The 12,667-nt window shown below is 58.7% G+C and overlaps 2 protein-coding genes across 2 annotated transcripts in view; both read left to right on the plus strand.

Annotated features, from left to right (window-relative positions):
* The window catches only part of BMP3 (bone morphogenetic protein 3), a 293,614-nt gene that overhangs the window by 4,586 nt on the left and 276,361 nt on the right, over positions 1 to 12,667 (plus strand). Inside the window, exon 2 of the mRNA XM_075501377.1 lies at positions 8,900 to 9,003. The gene's annotated coding sequence lies outside the window, so the exon portion shown is untranslated. The remainder of the gene's footprint in view (positions 1 to 8,899; positions 9,004 to 12,667) is intronic.
* Positions 1,576 to 10,838, plus strand: FGF5 (fibroblast growth factor 5). The gene is made up of 3 exons (XM_075501378.1): positions 1,576 to 1,864; positions 4,416 to 4,519; positions 8,900 to 10,838. The coding sequence occupies exons 1-3, from the start codon at positions 1,576 to 1,578 to the stop codon at positions 9,242 to 9,244; spliced, it is 738 nt and encodes a 245-aa protein (XP_075357493.1). The 3' UTR covers positions 9,245 to 10,838.

Consider the following 12,667-nt stretch of genomic DNA (forward strand, 5'->3'; position numbering starts at 1 on the left):
TGGGTAAGTGGAAGTCAGATTTTTACCAGGCCAGCCACTACAGCTGGAAGACGTAAACAAGCTTTTGAGTGCCCTGACCCTCCTTCAGATATGTGTATCTATATATAGGGCTGTCTATATATACACATTTATATATAAACACGTGTGTGCATATATCTCTGTGTATTTGTGTGTGTGTGTGTGTATATATATATATATATGTGCTGATAAATAGTTTGAAATGGCAGTAACGTTGTTGTGAGATCATTTCTGTTCACACCAGACCGTACCAGGTGTCAGTCAGGCTGGATATGGCCCCTCAAGTGCGTGTCCCTCCCTGCGCCCCCGACCTTCAGCTTCCTCCGAAGGCGAAGGTCACCCTCCGGCGTGCCACCCGCTCTGCCTCCTTCCTGCTGAACCCGATCCCTGGGCGCGCAGCCCGGCTGAGCCTGCTGGCCAGAGCCGACCCTGGTGATGGCCGCAGGGCATTTTTTGGGTAGGGTTTAGGAGGAAAACACAGATTTGCGAGAGCATGTAGGTGCAGAGTTTGGGCTGCGTGCTGGGCAGGGCGAGTTTGGTCGATGTTGGCTTGTGTAGAGGTGAGGTTTTCCTGATGGCTTTGGGAGACGTGGAGGGAGCCTCGAGTAGCCCCCGGAGCTGAAAAACCAGAATATGCTTGGTGCCGTGCTGGGGTGATGGATGGGCTGTCGCCACAGGCTCTCTTCCAGTGCCGCGGTGCTGCGTGGCAGTTGTCTTTGTAATTGGGAAGAAATACGGCCGCCAGCGCTGGCGGGGCACGGGGCACGTGTCGGGGTTACCGCACTGGGAGCAGGAGGCTGCGGGGCCGCCATCGCCCCTGCCCGGGACGCGCGGGGCATATCGTGCAGAGACAAGGGCCAGCGCTTGCCCGCGTGCCGCGCGATGCTGTCAGGGGATTTATGGTGGTGGCAGCTCCGGGAGCCCTCCCCTGACCCCCAAGGGCTGCTCTCTGGGGCCGAGCACGGCAGGGCTACCCCGGGCAGGAGGGAAGGCGGCTTTCCCGCTCCGGGCGCTGCCTCCAGCCCCAAACCAGCTCCCGTGCCCCTCGCCCGGGACTGCGGCCGCGCTGGCTGTGCAGCTGCCGGCTGTCATCCCCCCGCGCCCCCGGCCCGGGGGCTGCAACCCAATCCCTGCCCCTTCCCGAGGGTTCCGCCGGCCCCGCCGCGCCCCGGTGCCCGGCCGCGGGTGGAGCCGCTGACAAGGTATTTCTCGGCGGTAACCCGAGGCGCGGCCCCAGCGCCTCCGTCTCGGCGGAGCGGACAAGTTAATTCCCCAGATTTATGCGCCCCTCGAGGCCCAGCATCTGCTGCGGGGGGCGGCGCAGCCGGGGCGGTGCGGGGGGTGCTCGGCGCTGCCGGGCCGGGCACAGGTGCGGGGCCGCCGCCCGCTTATAAATACCCCGCTGGCGGCGGCGGGGAGGGGCGGCCCGGGCGGTGTCCCCCCCGCCCCGTGCCCGGTGTCGCCCCCCCGCCCCGTGCCCGGTCCCCCCCGCCGGGGCTCCGCGGCGGAGCGGGATGCGGCGCGGCGCGGCGCCGCGCCCTCCCTCCCGCCGGCAGCATGAGCCCGCTTTCCCTCCTCCTCCTCCTCCTCCTCGCCCTGCCCGCCCGCGCCCGGCGGGAGCAGGTGCCCGGCGGGGCGCAGCCGGGGCCGGCGGGCCGCAACGCCCCCGCGCCTTCCTCCTCCTCCTCTTCCTCCTCCTCGGCGCCGGCGGCGGGGCCGAGCCGCTTCCCGCGGAGCCGCCCGGGGCGGCGGCGGGGCCGGCTGTACTGCCGGGTGGGCATCGGCTTCCACCTCCAGCTGCACCCCGACGGCCGGGTGGACGGCGCCCACGACGCGAGCCCGCTCAGTGAGTGCCGGGGCCGGGGGGCCGTGCCCCCGCGCGGGGGGCAGCGGGGGGCAGCGGGGCGGCGGCATCCCCGTCCCCGGGGGCGCCTCCTCCGGGGCGACGGAGCCCCTTCTGCCGTGCCGCCCTCGGCCGGGGGGTGAGCCGCGGCCCGGGCAGCCTCGGGAGCGGCGAGGCTGGGGTGCTGCCCGCCCCGGGAGGCGGGGGTCGGGGGCGCTGGGGGTGCCGCGGGCTCGGGCGGGACGCTGCCCCGGGGAGCGGAGCCGGCTCTGCCCTGCTCGCTGTGGGAAGTGCCGCCCCGCGGGGTTCGCCCGCCTCGAGGAAGGGAGGCCACGGGGGTGGATGCGGAGGTGCGAGGTTTGTGCTCCCACCGCCCCACCTTGCCAGGGTACCGGGGCGGGGGGCTGGATGCTGCGCCGGGCTCTGCCTCGCGCCCCTTTTCCATCCTTTCCCCGTGTAACTTTTCCTCCCTTCTCTCTGCATTCCCATTCTTCCAGCACAGCGATAGCATATATTGAGTTTAAAAATAGGACTGAGGCTGACGTTCCCCTGAGAGAAAGCTGTGCTAACTCATGGCTTATCCTTCGGGTCGGAGTTGCCGTGATATCCTGTTAGAGGGAATGAAAAGGCAGCCGGGGATGAAAAATCACTTAAAGAGCCTGAGGGCTTGGGCCTGAGGTGACCCTGGCAGCACGCGTGGCTTCAGCTGTCAGGCGGGCTCACGGAGCAATGGCCGCATCTGGCCTGGACTGAATAATTCGGGCCCTGGTCTGTGCCGTGGCCCTGCAAAGGAGGGCAGCTCGCGGGCAGGGGTGCTGGGAGGCCAGAAACCCTGCTTGAGGTTTCGAGGACCGCTGCGGGCGCGTGGCCAGGAGGGGGTTAGGGGCCGCGAAGGGCGTGGACGGGAAAACGGGGCATCCGTGCCAGGGCTGTTTTGGGAGACGTGAGTTTGGAGGGGCTGCCTGCGCCGTGCCCCCCCGGACCCTGTCCCGCGGTGGCACGGCAGAGGGGCTCTCCCGCGCGAGACGTGCGCAGCCTTTGATGCCACAGTTGTCTCGCGGGGACTTGGATTACGTGAAGTTCCTTCCTCTTTAATCTGAGATTTTCTCCCCAGAGAGGCAACCCTGGCACCAGCTCCGCACTTCGGAGCGGAGCCAGCCCCGGCCGGGGCTATGTGCTGGTGGCGGGGGGGGCCGTGCCGGGGTATTGCCCCGAGGAGCCGTGCCCCATGGGGAACAAGTTGGCTTTTGGCAGAGAAACCCCAGCTTTGGCCCCTGGGAAACTGGGCTTGACCCAGGGCACCCCAATAAGCAGGAGTATGTCTCCCAGCCAGCATGGCCACCCCCTCCCCCAAAGGCCAGCAGGTTTTGGGGTGCCCTCGAGGACAGGGAGCGTGCTAGAGAGGGTACGTGCCTTGTTGCAGTGGGGCTGCACAACCCCATGCCTTTTGGCAGTTGCTACCGCTGGGGCACGTGGGGTGAGGAGGGGCGGCCCACCAGTCCCCCAAAAGTGCCCCCCAGGCCCTCGGTGCTGCGACCTGGGCGCCTCCGGGAGCTGCGCTTCCTCCTTAAAATAAACATGGGAAGTGGTGATCCGATCCCCCGGCCTCAGGGATTTAACGGCAGCTTCATGTTTGCTTTTGGCACGTTAATCCGCACGGCCCTTTGCTGGGGTTGGGCGAGATGCTCTCGTGGGCTCCTTCCTCAGGGGCCGGGGCCACCGAGTCCCAGCGGGGCCACCCCAGGACTGCAGCCGGGGGTAGCAATGCTTTTTTCCCAGGGTGGGAAGGGCATGTTGGGTACGTGGTCCTCACCCCGGCTTCCCCCGGCTGGCGAGGGTGTTGGAGGGACGCCCGACCCCTGCTGCCCCCATTCCTCTGCCCAGGGGGGACGCCGCGTTGTGTGGGGAAGCAAAACGTGTTGGTGCCGTTGCTGAATGATGGTTGGAGGTTGAAGCTCTTCTTTAAGATGAATTAAAGGTCCCGCATGCCTCGCCGGGGGCCAGAGCCCCATCCTGCTCAGAAAATACCCATTTGAGGGGAAACCGGCTTGTTTTCTCACTGGCTGGGCTGCATAGCACCCCGCTCCCTGAGTCCTGCTGTGAGGAGGGGCCTAAGAAACCGTTATTGGTACTTTTAGCCCCAAATGGTGCGCGTGACACCTTCATTTCCAGAGTCCAGTGTGTACGGGAGGAGGACGGGCAAGGCTCATCTCAGCAGGCTGGCTGTAGGCACAAGGGACTTTTCCCACCCTTGAGAGGCATTTCCTCAGGGGTGAACTTGCTCTGTGACAGCCAAGTCAGAAATTGTCCTCTAAAACATAGCTTTTAAAAAAAAAAATCCCCCCTGTAGCCATCCCAGAGTCGAGGCAGGTCCCTCTGCGAGGCGGAGGCACGGCGCACAAGCGCTGCGTGGAGCCCGGTGGCCCGGGAGCAGGGTCGTGTGGAAAGGAAATGCAAACCTATGAGACTGAATTTTTTTTTTGTTTTTTTTTTTTTCTTTGTCACACTGATGTGAAAAGAACTGTGATTTATTTTGGGATTTCTGTCATCCTAGGTATTTTGGAAATATTTGCTGTGTCTCAGGGGATTGTAGGAATACGAGGAGTTTTCAGCAACAAATTTTTAGCGATGTCAAAAAAAGGAAAACTCCATGCAAGTGTAAGTAAACCCCCCGCTTATCAGTATGTATTGTTTATTAAAGCCCTTGTGACACCTTCACGTGCACGCGGCAGCGATGCTCCCGGGCAGGGCCCCAGTGTGCCGAGCCCCTTCGGCTGCCGGGAGGGCTCTGCGCTGGCTGGCGTTGGCAGCGCACAGACGGAGAGGGGACAGGTGGAGCCCAAACCCCCGACGCCCCTATCCCTACTTACTGCATTTAACCAAGAAAAGTGCGCTTTTTTTTTTTTTTTTTTTTTGCAGTTGGGTATTTGCATCAAAAGGACTTGTTCTTTGAGCATTGCCGGTTTATTTTTAGCAACTTCTGCAGCAGATCGCACAGACAGTTTTAGCCAAATGTCTCCTGGAGAGCGGCACGCGTGGTGCCGGGAGCCTGCCTGTGCCTGTGCCCGCGCAGGGAAGGGGCTGCAGCCCCGGAGTTTGGGCTGGGTTGGCCCATGGGGGAGAGCCGTCCCCCAGTGGGGCTGCACGCAGGGTGCCGGGCAGGTGAGGTCCAGCCCGCGCGGGAGCATTGCAGCTAGAGCGGAAAAATGGCAGTGACTCTTGTTTCTGCGGGCTGCTTTCCTGAAGGTTGGGTTTCCTGCGGGTCTAACTGTGCTTTTCCCAGGCTTTTTGCATCGAACGAATGCTGTAAGTTGATTTCACTTCTTTTCTTCAACTTCAAGATGCCGCTTCCTAATTTTTTCATGTTAGTTCTGGAGGTCGTTTAAACAAATGAAAGTGACTGCTGTGCTTACATGAAAGTCCTCGTCTTTTAGAGGTGTGTATAAATGCAACACCCAAAGGAGGGCATTTTTAAGGCAGCATCTTGGACGATCTGTCACCCAAGTTTGTTCCCAGGGAGCCTGTTCAGGGCTGATAGCCTGCAAGAGCGAAAAGCCAATTGCCTGCCCTGCGGTTATGAGACAAACCTCGCGGTCGCGAAGTGGGTGTTACTGATGTGCTCGCGCTGCCCGAACCCGCAGACTGCTTTCAAGTGAGATTTATGAACTAGCCTCTCTTTCTCTTGAGTCTTACTGGAGTGTTGCTCCTGAAACCTAATGATGCTTAAAGGGTGAGCACGTGATGGCTTATTTTAGGAAGCAAACTAGGAGCGGGAACGGTGTCTAGGGGAAAGGGGGAATGGCTGCGCAGAGGAAAACACGAGGGAAGGAGATGGGGCGGGAAATGGGCAGAGCAGGAGGAGAGCGGTGGGAAGGTAAAGGATGGAGAGGAGAGGGAAGCAGGCGGAGCGTGATCCCTGGACCCTCCAGAGCCTCCCCTCCCTCGCGGTGTACAATGGGCCCCTTATTCGAGCTGAAGCCTTGATTTATGCCATGGCGCAGGCAGAAATTAAATCAAACCTCGTTGGTGTACGGTTAATTGTCGGCACACAAAGGGCAGTGCCGGAGAGGGACCTCAATTAGGCAGGTCAGAGCAGGGGGTGAGGACACACGATGCCCCGCTAGGATGAAAGCCGCAAATTTGTAGAAACTTGACCCAAATGTCTAAAGATTGCTGGGCTAAATAACGCCGATAATGCAAACCCGGCATCTGTTGTTCTTTCCTGCCTTGGCAGGATAAAGTTATTTCATGGCCTAATGAGTTTTGAGCAGTACAAAGCGCGTCCTGCGCCCGTCACTCAGGGCAGCGCTTTGATATGGGAGTCACGCCGGTGACTTTGTGCTGAACCGCAGATAAAAGTCATTCCTGCAGGGATTCAGGCTCCTTCGAAACCGGCTCTCGGGGCCCAGCTTTATCCCAGCTCGGTGCTTTACAGCAGCCCTCCTTCTTCTTCTTTTTTTAATAGCAACTTAATTAAATTACCAAGCGGTTCATTTTTAGAGGCACCGGCTTCAGAAAATGACAGTAATCCCAGCAATTATCAGTTGCGCGCACAGATGGCTTTTTTCTCGTCGTTAAATCCTCGGTCCCCTGTTTGTACATCTTGAGCATGGAACGGGCAAGAGGGGGTTTGGTGTCGGTCTCGGCAGGGGCCGGCACGAGCCCCAGAGGAGGGATTTGCCCGCAGGGGGCTCAGGTAATTCTCCGGTCTCAGGAGCTGTTCTGAGTTGATGGAATGCCGCGGTCCTCGCTGGGGCAAATCTCTGTTGAACTGGATTGTGAAATTTAATTGACATCAGGATCGCTCCTCATGATGGTCTCTGGAGCTGCTGCAGAGCAAATCCGATGGCCCGCCAGCGTGCCGCGGCTGCGCTGCCTGTCCTGTGCCGGGAGAAGTGCCCGTTGCCCGGCTGAAGCGGGGTGGTTGCGGAGCTGAGGGGCTGGGACGCGGGGCAGCCTGTCGGCGTGTCGGCGCAGCGGCCGCTGACGCGCTTCCCGGGGCCGTTGGCCGTCTGGGGGCGAGGGCTCCCCTCCGCAGGCGCTAGCTGCGGGTCTCCTCCTTCCCTGCGCCGCTGGCGGAAGCAGCCCACGGCACCCCTCCGTGTCCGGGGCTGGGGACCCCCACGCTGCCCCAGATCCCGCTTTGGAGGGGATGCTACTCTGACTCTTAGGGAGCAGTTCCCCCAAAACCACTTCAAGCAGGAACTTTTCCTGCGATGCTCCAGACGGGGAGCCGGGCAGCCCTCTTACTGCCACCTCCCTTGGCGGGGTGGCATTGCCCCCAAAACGCTGGGCCAGATGGGAAACGCCGATTTGGCTTAGCCACGAGCAAAGCAGCAGTGAGCTGACCTGTCTGTACGGGCATACGTGTGCGCAGGGGCACGAGCACCTTCTATTCACAGCAGCGCTTGCAAAGCCCGCTGGAGCCGATTTCAGTATCGGATCCTCAGCCGCGGCCAGCCTCGATGCCCCGGGGCAGCACAGCCAACGTCGTCTCCTACACCAAAAAAGCCTGCTATTGCCATTTGCCCAAATCCCATGGGGAAAGGCAGGGCTTGTCTCGGGGTCCCAGCAGGGTCCCTTCTGTTTTGAGCGCCCTTTCAGGCGTGCATCAGTGCCTCGGCCGCTCGTAAAACCTTGCTGTGCAGAGGCTGCGGCGGGGGTGCCTTGCCCCCGCCGCGTGTCCAGGCTTCAGAGAGCAACGGGGGCCAGCAAAGCCGTGCCTCGGGAAGGTGAATACTTGTGCATGGGCAGTGCAGCACTGAGCATGCGTACAAGACAGGGAAAGCAAAAATGAGTCATCAAGGGGACGTTTCTTTCAAGCCAAGAGCAAAAGGAGCCTTAATTCAAAGCGCTATGAGGAAAAAAAACTGCATCGCGGGTTGGGGACTCTGTCACTTGTACCGTAGGACTCAACTCCTCTCGTTAAATTAGGAGTTTAAAAATGATCCCAGCCAGTCGGGCCTTCTGCGTGGTTATAAAGCACTGCTTGGGGGTTTTGTCTTGTTCTCCACTGCTGGGGGTTTCGAAGCTGAAGAGCTCCACATCCCTTTCGCGTCGGTAGTTTTGAAGCGTTGCTTCGCAGTCAGGCTGCGGTGCCCCCGGCATCGCTGCAGAAGCTCTCAGGGCAGCAGGTACCGTGCCCGTGGTCGGATTAAAGCGTGGCAAAGGGTTTCAGACGGGTGGCTGGAGGCTGCAGCCAGGTGTCGCAGGGCCGTGGGCACATAGCTGGAGCGTTATGGCTCTATTTTTGTATTTCTGCATGCTTTTTTTTTTTTCCTCCCCCCTTGACAACAACAAGGAGCTGTTATGGGCAGCATTCAGCCTGTCCCCTTGGGCCATGGGAAGCCTTTCCCTTCAGCTGTCTGGCAGCCAGTGTGGCCGCCCTGTTTATAAGAGGAGATGCTCTTGGGCTGCAAGTAATTTCTTCAGGTTATCAAGGGACAAAACGCCCCGAGTTCATTTAAGATGAAGAAGAAGGAAAAAAAAAAATCCAATACAATCAAAGCCATGTTCAGTGAAGCAATGAAAATCTGCATGCAAATTGCCTTTCCAGATTATTAAGTGATGATTCAGTGCCCAAGCGAGGGGTGCGAGGGTGGGAGTGGAGACGGAGCGGGGGCTCAACCCCCGTTCCTTGGCGGGGCTGCAGCACGGGGGGTACGGAGCTGTGTCCTCCCTCCTGTCGGCGGGAAGGGCAGGAGGAGAGCTGGGCTGGGAAGGAAGGGTGCTGCTGGGCTGGGAGGGAAGGGTGCTGCTGGGCTGGGAGGGAAGGGTGCTGCTGGGGCAGACCAAGCCTGTTTTTTCCAAGGAAGTCCAAAATTGGGTGCCAAGCAGCTACGGAAAGTATCTGTGTTGGGGGTTTTCCAAATTGCTGGGTGCCCGGCGGCCTCGGAGTGGGTGTCCCAGGCGCCCTGTATTGCTGCTTGCCCCTTTGGACCTGTTTTTGGGAGACTTAAACACCCGGTAAGCGTCGTGGGGCAGGGGACGGGTAAAACCAGCCCTTTGGTAACGGTGACTCCGACTCTGTCCCCGCAGGCCCGGTTCACGGCGGACTGCCAGTTTCGGGAGCGTTTCCAGGAGAACAGCTACAACACCTACGCCTCGGCCGTCCACCGCAGCCCGCGCTCGGGCCGACAGTGGTACGTGGCGCTCAACAAGCGGGGCAAAGCCAAGCGGGGCTGCAGCCCCCGCGCCCGGCCCCAGCACGTCTCCACGCACTTCCTCCCCCGCTTTCGGCAGCCTCAGCCCCCCGAGCTCGCCTTCACCGTCACCGTCCCTGAAAAGAAGCCCCCCCCGCCACTGAAACCGAAGGTCGCCCCATCCCCGCCTCGGAAGAACTCCGGCCCCGTCAAGTACCGGCTGAAGTTTCGCTTCGGATAGCGTGCCATGGTGGGGATGCCGGCGCAGGAGAGACCGGGTGACTGGGCAGCTTTTGGGGGTGACCCCGTGGGAGACCTGCATCCCCTCTCCCTGGATGGACGCGGGGAGGCTCTGGGTAGTTGCGTTGGGCTCGGGGTCTTCTCTTCACCCCACAAACCAGGCGGCATCCTCGGAGGCGTGCGCTGGGACAACGTAACTTGGGCTTTCCAAAGAATATTCCTGTGGCAAACGGAAAACACTTGATGGACCTCGGGTTAATTTTCTGTTGTTGAAAGAAGCAGAAAGGTACCTCTATGGCGAACATATTTTCTTACCTTATTTTCACTAGTGACTCTTTTGACAATCATTTTCATACAAGAGATATGTTCAGAGCCAACCTATTAAGTGCTTTTTTTTTCCTTTTTGTTTTTTTTCATCTCCTTTTTGCTGCACTTTTTTCCTCCGACCGTACCTCAGACACCGTATATCCAGGTCTGCCCCTTCTCCTTCTCTTATAGACCAGCCCCTCCCTTCCACAACAAAACAAGACCAAGCCCAACAAATTCATTCACCTTATCTGTGATGCAAAGGGAGTCTTAAAACTCTTCGTTGGCAATAATAGATATATATATATTTTTTTTTTTTTAAGGGTTGCAGGCTTGGAGAGGGTGGCTGTTTGCAGCCCCGCTCCTGGTGGTCTCTCCCGTTCTTGCCTGGACAGCTGGAGGAGCGAGTTTCCTCCCGTCCATCAAAGTGTGGCTTCCATGTCTGTGTTTAAAATACCTCTGCCCCGGCCCCGTGGCATTCCTGCTCGCACGGGGAGGGAGCCGTACCGAGACCCCTCCCGGGGGAAGGGGGGGCTGGGGGAAGCCCCTCCGCGCCCCTGCTCCCCAGGGACGGGGATGCCTTTGGCCCCCGGGTGCCCACCGGTTTCTTCTGACAGTTTGCGCTGCTGATTTATTTTATCATTCACGATACACTTACAGAGGGAGGGGAAAGGGTTTTATTTTATAGCGAGTGTGGCGATGTGGCAATAAAGGCTGTTACAGCTACTTGTACCTTCAGAAGTGTCTTTTCCCACCCACGTTGCCCTGTGACCCCGGCTGTCGAATTGTTTCTCTGTTGTGGTGTTATCCGTGGAGTAATTTTGCATATGGAGTTTTCAGTTGGCATTTAGCTGTGTTGCGTATGTACAGAAAACAGTAGCATTGAACCTCACCGGTTAAGCCTTAATAGGAGCCTAGGTGGGCTCGTGTTAGCAAAACCCCTCCCGGCCTGAGCCCTGCTAGTGTTGAGCAGCAATAATGAGGGCAGGCGGCACTGCTGAGCCTTTTCTCCAAATCTGATTATGGTACAAATGGCCATTTCCATTGAAATCGTGGTTCTTCGCCCGTCGTCGTTCTGGGCAGCCCCTGGCTGGACTCATCCGCTCCACACAGCAGCAAATGCTTTCGTGCAAGGGCGTGCGCTCCACGTGTGGGGATGGATGGGGACGCCGGAATAAAATATAATCGTGCTCCATTTTATAAGCTGGTTGTGTAATCTCTTGCCTGCCTGTTGTCTGTGCTTTTTTCCTTTTCTTCCCCTGAAGGAGAAAAATGAGTGTTGCTAAATTAGCCGCTACGCATGTTTTTGTCGGAGGGTTTGGCCGGCACGGTCTCGGCAACAGGGTGGAGCGGAGCAAAACCGGCGCGCGTGCTTCCTTTGTATGCCACGTTCCGCGTGCTACGCGCAGCGACAAACCTCCTGACGGCTCCTCTGGGGCAGCTGTTTGGGCCCCAGTCACCGCAGCGGAGCGCGAGCCAAACACGGGCGCGTTGTGCACCGTGGCCATTTCCAGCGAGACAGCCTGACCGCGACTTTACAAAATTCAAATAACGCTGCTTATCTGCTGTTCGGCAGCCAGGCACAATTAGGTGTAATTGATGCTCAGTGAAGCATGGGGCCACCTAAATGAACTAATTGAATGCAAACATTTGCAGGAGCCATGTAGCAGGGTGCCATCCTCAGCCTCAGCCCTGGGTGGGTGCCTGGAGCTCCCCGGGCAGGTAAGAGAGGAGCGAATGTGCAGGTCCCTTGCTGCCACTGCTTTCCCTCAGAGGGAAAAGGTATTTTTTACATCTTATTTTAAGGAAAATTCTTGTCGATAACTAGCCCGTATGACACAAAAATGCTTTCATCTCTGTGTTTCTGGGCAAAAACTGATCCCGAGCGGAGCTGCGCTGGCAGCATCCAGTGTTTGCCATAGCAACTACCGAGAAGTGCTGCTTGCTCTGTTGTGGTTGCCGGGAGCGCGGGGGACCACGGTTTGAGCACGTCACCCTTGGGACTCACCCGAGGAAGGAGGGGTGCTGCTGGTGGGTGGGTTCCCCTCCCCAGGCAGCCCTCCTGCAGGGCATGAGCACGGCCGTCGCCTCGTGCTTGTGGGTCTGGCTGCACCGTGTTTCTCCTGACGCCCCTCGCTGCTCCCACCGAGGAGAAGAGCAGCATTTATCATGTTTCAGAGCTGTTGGGTGAAATCTGGTTGAGGAAGCAGCCCGGGCGTCTCCTCCCTCCAGGGGCTGGTGAAACCTGCGCTCTCCTACCTGGGGTGGGTGAGGGCTGGGGCGGGCTGAGGGGGTGCAGGTGCTTTCCCTCCTCGCACCCCGTTTCCAAAGGGGCGAGGGGGCTGCCGTGCTGCGTGTCGAGGGCTGCTGCTGAAACACTGACGTTTTCCTTGGGGTTTCTGGCAGTCAGGAGCAGCCCCAGAGCACGCAGCTAAGGGGTGCTAGCAGGGGTGCGGGGGGAGGCTGGTGCTTTAATATTAAATGCAGTTGTGCTATTGCAAGGAAGAGGTCTGTGCCACGGCAGACAGCAGCCCGCTAGCAGCCTCAGCAGAGAGCCTAATGCAAATTAATCTAAGTGGCATGGACTGACAAACCCTTCCTGTTCCTTTCTGGCCACTCTTCTGCAAGGAAATTTAATAGGTTTGTTTAGCAGGAGGAGACTGAAGGCATTTAAAAATGGGTAAATATCTCTGTTAAATTTAAAAATAGCCTGTGGACAACTTGAGAGACTTTTAAGGAATAAAGGTAACTTTTTCAGTGTGTTATGTTCCTTGCGTTTCAAAAATGGTTTTGGTGTTAGCTTACTTGTACTTACAGCTGTTGATCGCATTTAAACCTTTCTGGCTACTGCTTTTGCAAACGGAGCGGAGGCCATGTTGCACTGGCCAACTGCTTCCCGAGCAGGACAAGAAGCCCAAAACCTGCAGCAGAAGCCCAGAGCCTCCTGCGGTCCTGCTCCCAAGGCAAAGGGAGCCTCTGCTGCCTTTCAGCAGGTGGGGATTTACTGGGAGAAAGGACGTGAAACCACAACGCTTCTCTTGCTCTTTCCTGCTTGTTGGCAGCACTTAGCCTTCCGTGCTGGTGGGACTGTTGCTCCTGCGGAACCAAGGGGAGCAAA

Source organism: Mycteria americana, chromosome 4 (genome assembly GCF_035582795.1).
Source record: "Mycteria americana isolate JAX WOST 10 ecotype Jacksonville Zoo and Gardens chromosome 4, USCA_MyAme_1.0, whole genome shotgun sequence".
Lineage (NCBI taxonomy): Eukaryota > Metazoa > Chordata > Aves > Ciconiiformes > Ciconiidae > Mycteria > Mycteria americana.

What these genes read in the sequence shown, in the direction of transcription:
- FGF5 (XM_075501378.1), top strand. Translation starts at nt 1,576, where the DNA reads ATGAGCCCGCTTTCCCTCCTCCTCCTCCTCCTCCTCGCCCTGCCCGCC. An exon ending in CCACGACGCGAGCCCGCTCA is followed by an intron (nt 1,865 to 4,415) that starts GTGAGTGCCGGG and finishes CTGTCATCCTAG; the next exon opens with GTATTTTGGAAATATTTGCT. An exon ending in AAGGAAAACTCCATGCAAGT is followed by an intron (nt 4,520 to 8,899) that starts GTAAGTAAACCC and finishes CTGTCCCCGCAG; the next exon opens with GCCCGGTTCACGGCGGACTG.